The sequence below is a fragment of the Arctopsyche grandis genome, chromosome 3 (genome assembly GCF_051622035.1).
Source record: "Arctopsyche grandis isolate Sample6627 chromosome 3, ASM5162203v2, whole genome shotgun sequence".
In the NCBI taxonomy this organism is placed as follows: Eukaryota; Metazoa; Arthropoda; class Insecta; order Trichoptera; family Hydropsychidae; genus Arctopsyche; species Arctopsyche grandis.
Genome location: NC_135357.1, coordinates 26,259,199 through 26,275,432, shown reverse-complemented (window position 1 = coordinate 26,275,432; position 16,234 = coordinate 26,259,199). Strand labels below are relative to the sequence as shown.

General features: G+C 32.0%; 3 protein-coding genes across 4 annotated transcripts in view; 2 read left to right on the top strand and 1 right to left on the bottom strand.

Annotated features, from left to right (window-relative positions):
* Window positions 1–2,295, top strand: part of Invadolysin (leishmanolysin-like peptidase, invadolysin) — a 36,898-nt gene extending 34,603 nt beyond the window's left edge. For both annotated transcript variants that reach the window (XM_077428463.1, XM_077428464.1), the window contains exon 17: window positions 286–2,295. In XM_077428463.1, coding sequence (XP_077284589.1) covers window positions 286–1,227 — 942 coding nt within the window. In that variant the 3' untranslated portion in view covers window positions 1,228–2,295. The remainder of the gene's footprint in view (window positions 1–285) is intronic.
* LOC143910096 (uncharacterized) lies at window positions 1,643–3,409 on the bottom strand. The gene is made up of 4 exons (XM_077428465.1): window positions 3,120–3,409; window positions 2,874–3,042; window positions 2,671–2,802; window positions 1,643–2,584 (listed from the first exon to the last, which is right to left on the bottom strand). The coding sequence occupies exons 1-4, from the start codon at window positions 3,277–3,279 to the stop codon at window positions 2,326–2,328; spliced, it is 720 nt and encodes a 239-aa protein (XP_077284591.1). The 5' UTR covers window positions 3,280–3,409; the 3' UTR covers window positions 1,643–2,325.
* Window positions 3,410–5,396: 1,987 nt separating this feature from the next.
* On the top strand, window positions 5,397–15,986 carry Sln (monocarboxylic acid transporter silnoon). The gene is made up of 18 exons (XM_077427080.1): window positions 5,397–5,545; window positions 5,833–5,899; window positions 8,112–8,186; window positions 10,576–10,689; window positions 10,762–10,892; window positions 11,017–11,210; window positions 11,285–11,428; window positions 11,507–11,573; window positions 12,043–12,158; window positions 12,288–12,446; window positions 12,526–12,743; window positions 12,845–13,041; window positions 13,128–13,292; window positions 13,388–13,530; window positions 13,615–13,720; window positions 13,933–14,006; window positions 15,627–15,773; window positions 15,862–15,986. Exons 1-18 carry the CDS (start codon window positions 5,397–5,399, stop codon window positions 15,984–15,986), a joined length of 2,391 nt encoding a protein of 796 aa, XP_077283206.1.
* The last annotated feature ends 248 nt before the right edge of the window (window positions 15,987–16,234 follow it).

Genomic DNA, 16,234 nt, shown 5'->3' with positions numbered 1-16,234 from the left:
AACAGGAACAAGAGGAACAGGCTTTTCCTCCCGTATTCTGCGCGCGCACATTAATACGGGAGGAAAAGCCTGTTCCTCTTGTTCCTGTTGTATCCTGCTCGCGCAAATTAAGCGAGTATGTACCGTTTACCATGCACCCTTTTTTTATCTTTTGACTTAAGATCTTTCGATTTTCGATCTTTGCCTTCCGATATTTGCGTTTTCGGGCGTTTCACATTCGGGCCCGTGAGGTAGACCCATATGAAATTTTTGATTTTTATATTTGATTTTTAATTTTTATTACAGAAAAGAGGTGAGCAATGTAGAGGTGGTGATGAAGCTCCGCCGAATAATTTTTATCAAAGGGATGAGCTGCAATGCGGATCAGCGATTCCCACGTCCAGGCCGAGCGTTAGCTTACACGTTATAGCCGTCTCTATAAGTCTTGGAGTTATGCTTTTCGTTACAAGTTTTTGCATGTGTAGCAGCACCATTGTACAAGCTGCGCATGGTGTTGCTAAACTGACGAAAATTGCCAAAGATAAAATCTCATCCGCCCGACGTGACAATAAAAATACAAATGTCAGGAAGTTGAATCCTGAAGCAAGATTTAATTTGGAAGAGGTTGTTGTTACCAATAATGAGGAAAACAACGATGCTGCTAATAATTCCCCTGTTGAAAGTCATGTCCAAAACGTAGTCGTGCAGGGACATGTCAATAATCATGATCAAATAAATGATTTAGACGATCCGAATAATATAGTTGACTGTCATTTTAATGCACACGAAGTTGACAATGCTGTTGTGCTTCATCCTACATCACAAGATTGGAACGAGTATTATTCTGATAGTGAGATTCAAGTTTATTCAATGAAAACTAAACGCAAACTGAGTAGAATTATAAGATGTGTGGATGATTATCCGATGGCCATTGAAGCCGAAAAGGCGATAAAAGAAGAAGCTATGAAGGAAAAAAATAAAAAGAAGGGAAGTTTTAAAAAGAGTTTCAAAGGTAAAGAACCAAAAAAGATTGACGAGGAAATTAAATCAGTCGAGGAAGATGTAAAAAGTAAAAGAAGACGCAGCAAAGACGTGAAGAAACTTAAAAAGGATAAATTTAGTGATATAGATTTAGATGAGGAGCCTGGATATTTTGAATTAGACCAACCAATTATTTTAGAAGATGACGACCCGTATCTTCAGGAAAAACGACCATCTGTAGATAGTAATAGAATTAGTAAAAGATGATTGTGATAGGCTTTCACATTGATAAAAATATCCAGTTTATAAGTTCTTCCAATATTTGAATCCAAATTTAAATACCTCTTTAACGCTCACAAAAAGTCAGTTGTATGTTTCATGCAAAAAACACATTGGATATCAATGTGATATCATGAACAGTATTAAATATAATGATAAATCATGCAAAATGATTTGATTTGAATACTCAAGCGAGATATGTCATATGAAGACTGACAAACCCATTTTTAATGCTTACATACAACAATCATAGTTTTTATAGTTTTAAACTTTGGCTCGATATTTCTGAATGATTTTTTTTTATTATTGGTGTAATAACGGGTTGTGCAATCGTAAAAAAACTAATCTTTTAGTAATGTTTGGCTGTAAGTCTTTTTTTTGCTAATACAATACAATGAATATTGGCAGAATTGTTTTTTTTTTATTTTATACTTGCTTTTTATGAATTCTAGTCATCTTTAAAATCATTCATTTCAAACTTGTCATCGAAAAAAGTTTTATTGTTGACATATGTGCAGCTTCAATAATTGAACAATTTATTTATAAGTTTAGTGAAATGAATTTTCGAATAGTATGAATTTTCACAAGTCCTTGATCTTCTATGTTGTTATTTTAGTATAGAATAATTTGAAAACATTACTCGTGTGCAGCTGTGTATAGTAATTTTAACTAATATTTTAATTTGTTTTTAGTTTAATAATTATAGGTCTATTTAAATTACATTGTCAATATTAAATATTTGTAACGTTCATTGCGTAAATGTTTATTTTTGAAATTGTATATGTATATACATGAATATTTATAGTTATTTTCTGCCATTTTGTACAATTTAATGGTTTTTAATGTATGTACCTCCATATAAAATATACGATTCTTTTATAATAATACCTATACATAGACACATTTTACACAAACGTGAAAAAAATAATTACATTCCAAAATATTACATTTTTTGAAACTGTATCTTATTTGTAATAAATAGTCAATTATGTAAAGTACTTTGATAATTAAATATTATTTTAAAACGTGAGTTTTTATATCCTCAATCATGATTATAAATATTTCCGATTGTTTTTAATTCCTTTGTCAGAAATGGCCTTCTGCTCTCATTATACGCAAGTTTTCACGGTCAGTCTCTTCTTGCACAGTTAATGCATCTTCTGCTTCTTCGGCTGTTTGGAGTGCTTCAGATATCTGAAGTCTGAGTTGGCCCAGCTCATGCCATCTCACTCCAATAACTCTTTGACTTCCATCAGACAGTTGCAACAACAATATGACATTGATTTTCTGACGCAAAACATCAACTTTCGATTCATTGTCATCTGGTACACCAACGTCAAGTTGACTAAAATGCATTATAATTTTTATCAGATCATTGCATGTAATTGGATTAAAATATTATCAATACATATACATATGATTTATTATTACCAGTATGACAAATCAATCATCCATTTTGTTCCAATTATTGTGGGGTATATTCTGATAACTTGAGGAACTTTGTTGAAGAGACTCGGTGTTAATAATATTGATAAGAGTTCGCGGCAACATTCTGGAGACAATCTGTATTAGAAAAATATCTTTAAGAATTTATCAAAGTCTTAGATGAACACAAAAATAATGAATGAACGAACCTCAGTGATACCAGATATTCGTACATTTCTTGTGGCGGTGGTTTGTGTTTTTGTGTGAGACATGCTTCTCTATACAATGTGTGTACAAGACATCTCACGGCTAAATAATGCATTAAATCTGTAATTCCACCTACCCGAGGAGTTTGCCCTTCCATTTCTTTCAGAGATACTAAAACGAATATTAATTCCAAAAGTTTTTGAAACTTGAAGTTTAAAATTTGATTTAAAATTGATTGCGAAACTTACGGGCTGCAAACGGTTTGATGTCTTTCTTCTGAAGCTTTGGATATACTTTTGCGAATTTTTTTATTTGAGTTGTATCAACGAAGAGCATTTTTTCGGAAAAAGTATATTCCATAATATTAAGTGGTGCCAATTCATCTTTTGTGCTTTCATCTTTGGACATTTTGCAAATTTATTAATAATTAACTTTAAATATGGAATACTTATTTCAATAGTTTATCACATAAAACATATAACAACGTAGATGCCGACTTTTGACGAACTGTCAAACTGACATTTATTTTAAACCAAACATTTTTGTTTTCGACCATAGCCAATAGAGGAAAATTATTTTATTTTTCTATTATAAAAATAGCTTTAGCCTTTATTAGAATATTTTTTATAGTTTTATTGAAATAAGGAAATACTACATTTTTTGGCCATGCTAAGGTCTTAAGTCTAATTTTAAGGTCATTGGACAATGTTGAAGTATCTCTTTTTTTCTCAATCGTTCTCCTGTTCACTACTTAATAATAATATATCATATCAATTTACCATAAATAATCGTTCAGTGACAAACTTTTTATTATTTGTGATATTTTACTACCAAAATAAAATAAAGACTAGAAAAATAAAGTAAAAAGTATGGTGAAACATAAGGAAGTTAGAGCCACAGGGTCGATACAGCGCTTGCGCTCTACGAAGGATTGGACTTGGGTTCATTCTCAGAGTTGACCTTTTCCTATATACTCGCGTCGCGCATTCGTCTCGCCGAATACAAAATTTATCAAAATTCGGCTGATTTCCAATCGATTTGCCCAATTTTATATATTATATTTTTTATATTAATCTGATATACACAAACAATAATTAGAGCGGGAAGTCAGCGTTTCGGGTGACCAGCGGTAAGGGCTTCCGTGCCCTTATCGGCGAGACCTCCACCACTTCAAAACCAGAGCGACTGCTATCAAAATCAAAAGTGAATTTCATGGAAAGTTTCATTTATTCTACGTGCTATAATTTGAAGCTAAAATTTGAACTCTACATACAGAACAATAAAATAAAATAATAAATAACGAATATTAAATTTAGATTTATAAAAATACAGAAATATAACAATTAAATGCTATAATTTTTTAATCAGTATAAAAAAATGTTTTAGTTGAAGAAAATATGCTTGTAAAGCTTCTATTTAGAACTACAACTTTTATTTTTTCAAAATAATCTCCAATAAATTTATAATAGAAGGGTATTTTAAATTTGAAAAATTCACATTCTTGTTTAAAATTAAATTAAAAATATGGAAAAAACATTTCATTTTATTAAATATTTTGTTAATTTTAAATCTGTAAATTGAGTGTTCTTATTGCATATTGCAATCATGAGGACCAATCGTATCGATTTGGTAGTTAAAGGTTTGCATATAATATTTTAATGCGCCATATCACTAATTTTTTGCAACATTATGCACGAATTTTTTTAATTTTTTTTTTTTTTGTGGAATCAACTATGCTTAATAACCAATTATTATACAACAATAGAATCAGAAATAAAGCATAGCAAATATTTATTTGCAAAAAATAATCAAACATTTTGTATATTATAAATTTCGGGATATTTTTTTATAATAAATGCTTTTGAGTTTTTAACAATAAATATATTGTAAAGTCTACATATATGTATTGTATATACATAGGTTATGTTTCTTCCGAGATTGCGCAGATGCCCCAAAATTTTCCTTCCGCCATTTTGTATTACAAAATTGCATTATTTTCAAACACATTTTGACATATGTAAATATATTACTGCGTCAAATAACAATTTTCCAATTCAAACACTTATTATTTCATACAATATTTAAATCCATACTTTAAGAAATATCGATCCACAATTATGCGATTTATAGTTTTTTAAATAACAAAACATTATAATAATATCGAATTCAACATTTCAGATTGACTGAGGAAAAGTATTTTATATACGAGTTATAAATAATTCTGAAAGTTTTGATTGCCAAGATTCGAGTAATTTTTGAAATAAGGGTTATTAATTTTCACAACGCGTTTACGTTGACTATGTGACGCAGTAGGAAGGAAGAAAATATTTTTAAATATTTTTATACGTGGAATACATTCCTTGTGAATCCTTTTTAATAACACCTGTAAAAAAATAAATTAAAAATTCATTTGACGTCAAAATCAACGGTTGGCGATAACCGTAAGGTCGGTCTTTCTTTCTTCGAGGGTATTCGAGTCGATTCCAAAAACGGCTTCACAACATCAACTTTTTCACCCCAAATCAATGAGCACGGGCTCTCAACCCGGTCGCCGTACACCAGGAGGGGCCCTAGAAGAGAAGCGATACCAATACGGACTTCCAGTTTGCTTGAAACAGAAGTATTTACACGGTAAAGCGAAATGTCGTTACCAAGAGAGTGGAGCTTTATCCAGGTGAGCTATTTGTTTTTATTATTTTTCGATGGAGCGAGACAAAACACCTCGTTTGCATTGGAAGAAAATTTATTTATATGTTATTTATTAAATGTGAAATCGAGGGAGAGAGAAAGTCTACGTTAAAACTATCTTCTTTGTAAATGAATACATTTGTCCTTCTCTGATTCGCGCATGCGCTTTCCCATCCTACACATTAAATTACACTACGTAGATGTACATAATTAAAGTATTACAACATGTATCTTATGACATTTTATTATATTAAACCTTTATATTTTACAAAGAAAGAAACTTCACAGAAAATCACATATATTTTCAACATTTTTGAAAATTATTTTTCATGCGAAGAAGGTATGTATGCAGTGCCAGTTTTAGAGGGGGGCTGGGTCGGGATGTTGGGGCACCGCTCCGTGCACCGAAGGCGCTTTAAAATTTAAAATCAGGGCGCCAAAGACCCTAAAATTTTTAAATTAGAGTGCCAAAGGCGAAACTTAAATTGATTATTTGAAATTGAAACTTATCTCCGGTCTACAATGTCACAAAATAATTTGTCACAATTTTCTAGGGACGCTTAGAAAAAATTGCCCGAGGGCGCCATAGGGTGTAACGCCGGCACTGTATGTATGTATACTGTCTCTACATACCAGTATATTCAGAATCAAATCTCTTCATTCTTCAATAAAAATTCTTTCTTTACTGACTATATTTTGTTCTTCTATTGAATTCCATGCGTTTTCCCAAGAGACATTTTGGATTATGTTGTTTCTTTTATACCCTCTTGGGATCACTGCACTGTTATGTTTGAACACTTCCTTTGTTCTTTCAGTGCCAGTTCAGAACATATTCTATTATATATCTTTGAGAATTTCATTATGGTCATTCTCCGAGCGTATTTCTCACTTTCTCACTTCTGGTTACGTGGTATTTCCATTACTCGCACGCAGTCATAAATACTTCTCACCCATCCTTTCATCTATCAATCCCTTAAAATTATTTCAAGCATACCAAGTTTCATGTTTCAACGTACATCCCACCACCCAACGCATGTATGTATGTACATCAACACCCAACATCCGATGTCCGCATAATTCTAAACCTACATACAATATATGTATGTACGTACCTATATTTTTTAAACGAATATGAAAATATCATTTATATTCATATCAACAGCTTCTAGACATAATTTATTGGTTTAAAAAATATCTTAATATTTTCAAACATATTTAAAAAAAAATTCGTAATGTTCGTCGACATTTTGTATCGAAATCTCATACATTACTTATGTAAGTAAATCGAACCACTTTTGATTAATTGTGTATTTACAACTTATATATGTACATATATATTCTGAACCCTTAACTATGCCGCAGAGAAATGACACATAAAATATCGATGAGTCATGCATATGTACCTATTTATGACCGTAACATATTACATCATTAGAACTTTTCTATGGTATCTTTTGTGACGCATGAAAGCTACGCGGAGTCGTAGAAGGTTACAATATTAATCGTGAAAACATTTCAAATACCTGTTTCGCTTCAACGACCATAAAAAACTTAATTTTTCCCTAATGGAGAGCTTGCGTGGATTTTCCCGGTACAAAGCTTTTTTAATGTGCATATGTAATTTTATATCATATTTCTGAATTTCCCAGTTCACCCACCTCTTCAACATACATAATCTGATCAGACGACGCACCGCATAGCTCATCGATCGATCATATTCTGATTTCAAATATTCTCAACTGGTACCGAACCACCCCGTGTCATCGTAAACCTCCCATCCCCCATAGCCAACAATTTAAAAAAATAAATTTGGAATCGTTATTCGCTTTGACTAATGCGCAATTCTTCTAAGGGATGACTCATTTCTGTGACATTTTCCAGCATTATAACATAGGTATAGCTGTATATACGTATGTATGTATTAGCGTTTGACCTCGTTATAACGGCTAAAAGCAGGAAAGTAAACCGCTCTCGGGAATTTCCCATTAGTCGATATATTCAGTCAACAAAGTTGCAACTTATGCTCTAATAATTAAAAAAAAATCTATGAAACCTTCAACACTAGTAAAATGGTTTGATTTTCATACATGACTTAATTTTTATTTAATTGGGATATTTATTGCTTCCTGTTGGCTCTATCTGATGAAACCAAAATAAATTACCTGAACTGAATCGAGAGATTGTTTTGTTTGTTTGGAACGTATGAGCACTTCGATTACTACATACATATGTAAATACATACATATATACATATGAACATACATATATATATATATATGTATATACATGATATGCGTCGTTGCAAACCGATACTTGGAACCGACCTAAAAGTACGTCATATCGATTTTCCTCACTGTCCGTGGAAACTTTTCGCATTGTCACTCAATAACAATTTATTTCCTAGTACGTGGTAGCTACCGATCGATTTATGTAATCTTCGGAAGGGCAATGGCTTTCTAGAGACAATTACATACAATTAAATTCATATATATTATTTATATTTTACGTATACATATATCCAAGTCAAATTTGATGTTTTTTAAACATTTCAGGATGTGTGCGATGGACCAGGTGGGTTGTCAAAAGACGGCATCAATGGTGCACAACCACTCTTACCAGATGATGAGGTACTTTTTAAAAAAATTAAGAAACTTACTCCAAAATATTTTTAATAAATCAAATAAAAGCAGTGTTCTTATTTTACCAAGGCCTATTTCACTTTTTCTATCGGACAGATTTTAAATATATCTATAGGAAACAAATACGTGAACATTGAAACAATATCACTGATCAATAATTATAAAGATAATATATCTTATATAATATCGCTATTGTGTGTGTCTGTCTGTCTGTCTGAGATAACGCTCACCGAACTATAATAGTCGTTTCGATTCTACATATGTATGTACGTCACCGGTCTCCATCACGGGCCCGAATGTGAAACGCCCGAAAACGCAAATATCGGAAGGCAAAGATCGAAAATCGAAAGATCTTAAGTCGAAAGATCAAAAAAAAGGGTGCATGGTAAACGGTACATACTCACTTAATTTGCGTGAGCAGGATACAACAGGAACAAGAGGAACAGGCTTTTCCTCCCATATTCTGCGCGCGCACATTAATACGGGAGGAAAACCCTGTTCCTGTTGTATCCTGCTCACGCAAATTAAGTGAGTATGTACGTGAGTATGTTCCGTTTACCATGCACCCTTTTTTTTGATCTTTCGACTTAAGATCTTTCGATTTTCGATCTTTGCCTTCCGATATTTGCGTTTTCGGGCGTTTCACATTCGGGCCCGTGAGGTAGACCCGTACGTCACAGCTAAACCACTGCCAAACCGTATATACGAATACAATGACAAAAGAAAAAATTTCTACATATATACTATTTCCCACCAATGTATCCTCTTGGCAGAGAATTTACCGCCATCTATTGAAAATTTACCTACATACATATAAGTTTTATATTGTTTATATCTATGTAGGTACATATGTACATATTTAGGTAGGTAATTTTTACCGCTTTTTTGCATATTAAACAATTAAATACAAATATTAAATTAAATATATTTAAAAGGTATTTGAAAAAAATTCGACCGCGTGCGGATCGAACACAGAACCGACACATTTTTTTTAATTTTTTTTATTTAATAACTAAATATGCCAACACCCATGCGATGATATTTCATCGGGTACAACACTAGTATTTTATAATTACGGGATTTTTTTTCAATGAATATATGTACATATGTACATACATACATACTATTTATATTTCTCTAAAATACCTTATCGTGAAATAAAAACACTTGCACCTATTCTATACCGATTTTAAGTCGTTTTGGAACCTGGTTTAGCTTAGAAACAAACTAAAATTTCATTCTCCATAAACTTAACAAAATAAATGTGTACAATTGTCTTTGTTCTTTAAACGATTAAAGAAAATGGTGGAAAAGTAAGCTTTTCCATATAACAGAAAATACTTTAGAAACATATTACGTATTTAGAAATAATAATTATCAAAATAGGTGATCAAAAACACGTAATAATTGATCAAAAAATACATATGTAATATATAATATATTATCAATCTTCACTCTGAATATGGAAAATGCTCGATTTCACTGTTGTACAAAACCGTGCTTCACTAGTACGAGTTTTTAGCGCGCAATTTTACCGATTTAAAATTCAGCACACTTCCAATTAACCATTTTAAACGAAAACAAAAAATAGTATAGCCAGAACATTACCCCAATAAACATGTTTCAATAGAAAATACTCAATATAAAATAGTACTAACAGTGGGAAAAAATCCCAAGGGAAAATACGTACTTTTGACTTTTGATTTGAACTGGACGACTATTTAGAGAGATTTGAAAGCTGAAAGTACTACAAACGAAAGATATAATACCCGACTATAGATTTCAATATTCATTTTGAACAGAAAATCGACAGATTTTGAGACATCGGCCGAACAACACCAAGATATAGAAAAATCGCGCGATTTAAAAAACACATAAATCTCCGAATCTGGAGTCAATTAACATTTTTTATTACCAGATTCGTGTTTACTGGACATAGATCTATAAGAAAAGTCATATCTCGTCTCTGAACCATTTTTCGTGTCGAACACTGTTATTCGAGATTTGGTTTCATATATGTATTTTATTTTATAGTCAATAGTGTACGGACATCTCCAACTATTATAGATATATATTTGTATTCTCTATTTCAAAATTGAATCAATATTTGCTAAAATCTTTTGACCTCATGCAAATCAAATACAGAACATATTAAAATATTAAAATAGCTTAATGCTTTTAACTGAGTACCAGGAACTTCATGGCACCGACTAAATAATTCTATATTTAATGGTTGTTACATTATTATTCTTTATAAGTCATGCAAACGATCAATACTGTCTCCTATGTAATTACGTATAACAATATCACCGTTTGAATGTAGTATAATTTATTGGAATAATTAAATATGTACTTGGCTATAATACTCTTTCAATAGGCACTGGTATCTTTGGACGTGATGTCAAGTTCTCTTCTATCGGTGCAATCAGCCCCTGTATTGGAAGCACCCGTTAGACCACAGCACTTACCGCTACCACAACCAATCACCAAAGTAAATTGATTTCATGTATAAGCATCTTTACACTGTATATAAACTTAAATCACAATTGTGTTGAAATTTCAGAGTAACAACATACAAAGTCCTCCCGACACAAATCTCGAAGAAGATGACAATTTGTTGACTATATCTAGTTTAACTGCCAGACCTCTTATAGCTAAATCAAAAGAGTTGGGACGGTCAGGTCAAAAGAAAAGATATCACAGACGTTGTAAAAAGTCAACGAAAAAATCTGATCAATCTGAGGATTTGCGACAACCTGAGTAAATACACAAACTTCATATTGATATAACTATGGATATATTCTTATTCATTTCTGACTATTTTTTTCAGTATTGATGGTGGTTATGGATGGTTCATTGTGGCTGGAGCCTTTATGGTTCAATTTTGGGTGGCCGGTCTGGTTAAATCTTATGGCGTTTTGTATGTTGAGGTCTTGGAAACGTTCCCAGATTCTTCTGCTTCAGTTGCTTCTTGGATACCTGCCATTCTATCAGCACTGTGTTTAGCTTTAGGTAAATTTATATTGCATATTTGAATTATTTATCATCAGATCTAGCAAATACATTTTGATTTTTGTTCAATTCAGCACCCGTGTCATCAGCATTATGCCAAAAGTTTTCCTGTCGTTCAGTAGTATTCCTTGGAGGACTATGTTGTTCTGCTGGACTGGCATGCAGCTATTTTGCCACGTCTCTTTTACATTTGTTTTTCACATTTGGAGTTCTCACTGGTAACTAAAATGCTTAAAACTAACTATTTTAATACGATATATGTATTTTCCATGTAACACTTTTTATACGTTTTTTAGGAATTGGAGGAGGCTTATCGACCACTCCTGGAATAGTGATCGTGTCGCAATATTTTGAGAAACACAGGTTTATACTATTTATTATTTTAGTAATGATTTCAAATCATTCCATAAGTTTTATTGACATCCACTTTGGTAATGATTTTTATAACATATCAAATAATGTAATTGATTTTCTAATGGACCCTAATGCTTTATGTCCATTGATGTATAATACACATAGATGGGCCCTGACGTGTGATTTTGGTCGGAGATCTTGTCTTCACTAACTGAGGGGTGCGGGGGGTTTAACTAGCGGGGAAGTTGGGTTTTTTTCCCTACGACGCAGCGGTACCTACCTACCTACTAAGAGAAATTGTGCATGGTCCATGTATTTTACATGCGCCAAAAGGGAGACCAGTATAACACATGAGGGCGGATCTAGTGTATTATACATCAATGTTTATGTCTCATAATTTCCATTACATCATATCAATTTTAAGAAATGTATTACTACCTACAAATACATATGTAAAATAACATTTTCTTATTAATAGGGCACTAGCAAACGGCATATGTGTGAGTGGAACAGCAGCTGGAAGTTTTGTTTTTCCTATGATAATAGAAAGATTAGTTGATCGATATGGATTCCATGGCACTATTCTTCTCTTGGGTATTAAATTACTACATAATAATATATATATATATATATATATATATATATATATATATATATATGCAAATATACATACATGATTATAAATTTATAGTGGAAATTAAACCATTTCTGATCGATTTAAAGGTGGTGGCATGCTTCATGTATGCGTAAGTGCTGCTCTGTATAGACCACCTCCCGGTGAAGAAAATCTGTCATCGGATGATCAGCAGCAAACTTCTGCAGCTACGTCTATAACTGAAGTTGCAGATTCAAATCAAATATCTTTCAGCACTCCTAATAAAAGTGAATTTTATATAAAACTTGAGTTCATCGCAGCAAATAAATATTTTTTTCAAACCAGTAACACATATTTTTATTCCAGATAACGAAAAAACAAACAATCGTCTTGAAAGTTTATTCATGAGTGAACGAATGAGTGATGTTGATGCTTTTTTGAATCATAAAAACGCAGCTTTAAATGCAGATATGAATTTAGCATCTCTGCATAAAATACCAGCTACCGGTAGTGATTTGAGCCTTAAAATTTCATCACCGAGGAATAATCTCATCTGTGAATTATTCCATCCCAGTCTAATTGAGGTATGCTTTTAAAAAATACTTTATTGTGCAATAGTTATTACACATATATTCTAATAAACATGAAAATTATATTTAATATTTAAAAAAAAATATCATTTTAGGTCGCAAAACCGATACAAATCAATTCAGATTCTGAGGAATCGTCAGAGGGTAAAGATGTATTAGGAGTTGGAAATCGATGGATTGATGGTCGGGTACGTCTGCGAGCTACCCGTTCTTCCAGCTTATTACATAGTGTAGAAGATCTCACCACCGATTCTACTTGTGTGTATAAAGGGAGACACCGACTCTTCACACGGTAGTTATATTAAATTTTATTTCAATTGTTGTTTTATATATGTAAAAGAATTAGTATTAATAACGATATAAATTATTTGTGTACAGGTCAATGTATATCAAACCACCTCAGGTCCCGTCAATTATTTCACCAGAAGAGCTTCTTACTAGCACTGATAAGAAGATCGATAAATTTGAACCTTCTGAGCAGAAAATAACAGTAGAAACTGATGTGGTTGCCAAGAAAGTCACGTGCATGGATCGTATAACAAGGTAAATTTGATTGTTTTAAATATTTTACATTCAAAAATCCATATTTGTATACGTACATATATTCATATAAGTATATACTTATTATTTTTCCTTAGGTATTTGGATGTATCTTTGTTGAAAGATTGTAAATTCATGTTGGTGAGCGGTTCAGTCACATTAATGTCGACTGGTTCACCATACATGTTATATTATTTACCTGCACATACATTGACGATTGGACATACGAAACCGGAAGCTGGTTTGTATTGTTTAAATATACACATTATATTTATTTTTAGTATATTAAGTTTTTGTGTATATTATCGATTTAAATTGTTTATAGGAAGCTTAGTTGCAATAAGTGCTGTTTTGGATTTGTTTGGTCGATTAACTTTTGGATGGTTGTGTGATTTACAACTTTTCGATAGAAAAAAAGCTTACCTAGTCAGGTAAATTCATACATTATACAATATAATACAGGTTTTTCATTCCAAATTGACCCTTTTTAATTTCTAATTAATTTAATTTCAAATTGTCCCCTCTTCAATGTCAATTTGAAATGAAAAAGGGTCAATTTGGAATGAAAAACCTATATATATATATATATATAATCAACAAAATTTTATAAGTAATTAAAATATGATCTTATTTTATCTTGCAGTGTATTTGTTGGAGGATTGTCTGTGCTAAGTTTACCACTAATACAATCGTGGTGGTTAATGGCTATTGCCTCAGGTAAATTCATACATATTAGTCTATTTTTACATACCTCCTTTACGTTTCACTTACGATTACAATTCAGGAAAAAGTTTGCCTCTTATCCGATCATTTTCATACTTTGCCATATTGCTCATTTTGGTCATCAATATAAGTAAATGGAGCCTCCACCATTACGATGACGCAAATATGGTTCGGTGATTACTAGTCAAATGTGAACCGGTCACAGGACAACTGGTCGCTCTAGATCGGCCACACGTGATCAACCGTCACACTAAAACTGGTCACGATAAAACTGGTCACACCCTAAAACTGGTCACGAGAAAACTGGTCACACCCTAAAACTGGTCACGAGAAAACTGGTCACACCCTAGAATCGGTCACGAGAAAACTGGTTGACCGAATTTAGGGTGTGACCAGTTTTCTCGTGACCAGTTTTAGTGTGACGGGTGATCACGTGTGACCGATCTAGAGCGACCGGTTGTCCTGTGACTAGTTCACATATGACTAGTAGTCTGATTACCGCAAATAAATCGTGTAATGCTGCGTACGGACCAAACCAACGACGATTTTGGTCCAACGTTTTAACCAGCAGGATAAAACCAGTAGCGTACAAAATATCGAAATAAAAATTAAATTTAAAAATTTAAATCAAATATCAAAATTAAAAATATTATTATTATATTAAAATTAAATTCAAATATCAAAATAAAATTATAATCAATATATTAAATTTAAAATAAAATATTGAAAGTTAAAACAGAACATGCCCAATTTAAATAAATTTTCGAGATTGACCTAAAATAGATCATCAACAATCACATACGGGTAATCCTCGACTTTTGTTTGTCGAAGATGTTTTGACTTACGTAGATACGCACTAAGATCGAAAAAAAAATCAAAGAATTATTATTTTTACTTCCCCGTAATGCGCAGTTACTGAGAATATATCATGTGTTAGTATGGGTGACCGAGTGATGGTCCCAACCCGACATGTTGTCGGTTTATCAAACGAAATTTTTTTAGTCTTCAATTGTTTCTCTCGTCGAAATAAATCAATTAATTAAATCCATCTCAGAGGTAAAATTTATCGGATAATGTGTGATTATTAATTTTATTTCGACGAAAGAAAAAAAAACCCTTTGACAAATCACCGACATTTCTTTTGTTAAATATTTCATCGACGGCGAAACACATTAGTGTATCGTGACGACTTATAAGAAACAATAACAAGGCTTTTTTCGCTCGTAATTATAATATTTCTCTGGTTGTAATGCATATCTTCGTAATTCAAAACATTGTTGTGATTCAAAACATCAACGATGATCTAATTTTAGCTCAATCTCGCTCGTTAGCTTAATTTTGATATTTAATTTCAATTTTTTTATTTAATTTTTATTTCAATATTTTGTACGCTACTGGTTTTAAAAGTTGGCCCAAAATCGTCGTTGGTTTGATGCGTACGGACCATAAGTCGCGTTTGTAATTTTCCCGCCGACATTCTATTTGACAGTTGGTAGTCATTAATTGTATACATAGATGGCGGTAGTAAAAATAAAATATTGGTGTTTTTATTCAAAATAATAATTTTCTATATACTGTAATGTTGTTTACTCTATTTAAATCTTTGAATTTTAGGATGTTATGGTTTGTGTTTGGGCTGCTGGTTCCTCTTGGTGCCTGTATTGTTGACTGATTTATTCGGAACGGAGAGAATAAGTTCATCTTACGGCTTATTGAGAATGTTTCAAAGCATAGGAGCGATTTCAATTCCTCCACTGGCAGGTTAGTTATCTTTTTTAAGTTACTTTAATAATGTGTTTCGTTATTAAAATTAGAAAATTCATTATTTTAAATATGACTTTGTTTTCAGGTTACATGAAAGATGTAACGGGTGGATATTCATTGTGTTTTTATGGTATGGGATCTTGTATGGTTCTGAGCGCTATACCAATGATTGCTGTTAGCAGTATTATAAGATCAAGCCGAAAAAAATAAAAACGTCATTCTTTAAAATAAAAATTAAAACTATGAGAAAATTGATGACGCAACTTCATGTTGTAAATAAGTAATAAAATAAAATAAAGAGCTGAAATGAAATGTTGGGTGTTGGTGATACATATATGTATGTACAGCCTAAAACATACAAAATCAGATTTGTTTGAATTTTTTATTTGTATACTCATAATTTTATTTGCGCATAAATTTATCATTGAAAAAAATAGTAAAATTAAAGTTTTAAATGA

Coding starts and splice junctions, on each gene's coding strand:
- LOC143910096 (XM_077428465.1), bottom strand. CDS start 3,279: ATGTCCAAAGATGAAAGCACAAAAGATGAATTGGCACCACTTAATATT. Junction 2,803..2,873: donor GAATATCTGGTATCACTGAG/GTTCGTTCATTC, acceptor TTTCTAATACAG/ATTGTCTCCAGAATGTTGCC. Junction 2,585..2,670: donor ATGATTGATTTGTCATACTG/GTAATAATAAAT, acceptor AATGCATTTTAG/TCAACTTGACGTTGGTGTAC.
- Sln (XM_077427080.1), top strand. CDS start 5,397: ATGAGCACGGGCTCTCAACCCGGTCGCCGTACACCAGGAGGGGCCCTA. Junction 12,744..12,844: donor TCCATCCCAGTCTAATTGAG/GTATGCTTTTAA, acceptor ATATCATTTTAG/GTCGCAAAACCGATACAAAT. Junction 13,293..13,387: donor TGCATGGATCGTATAACAAG/GTAAATTTGATT, acceptor ATTTTTCCTTAG/GTATTTGGATGTATCTTTGT.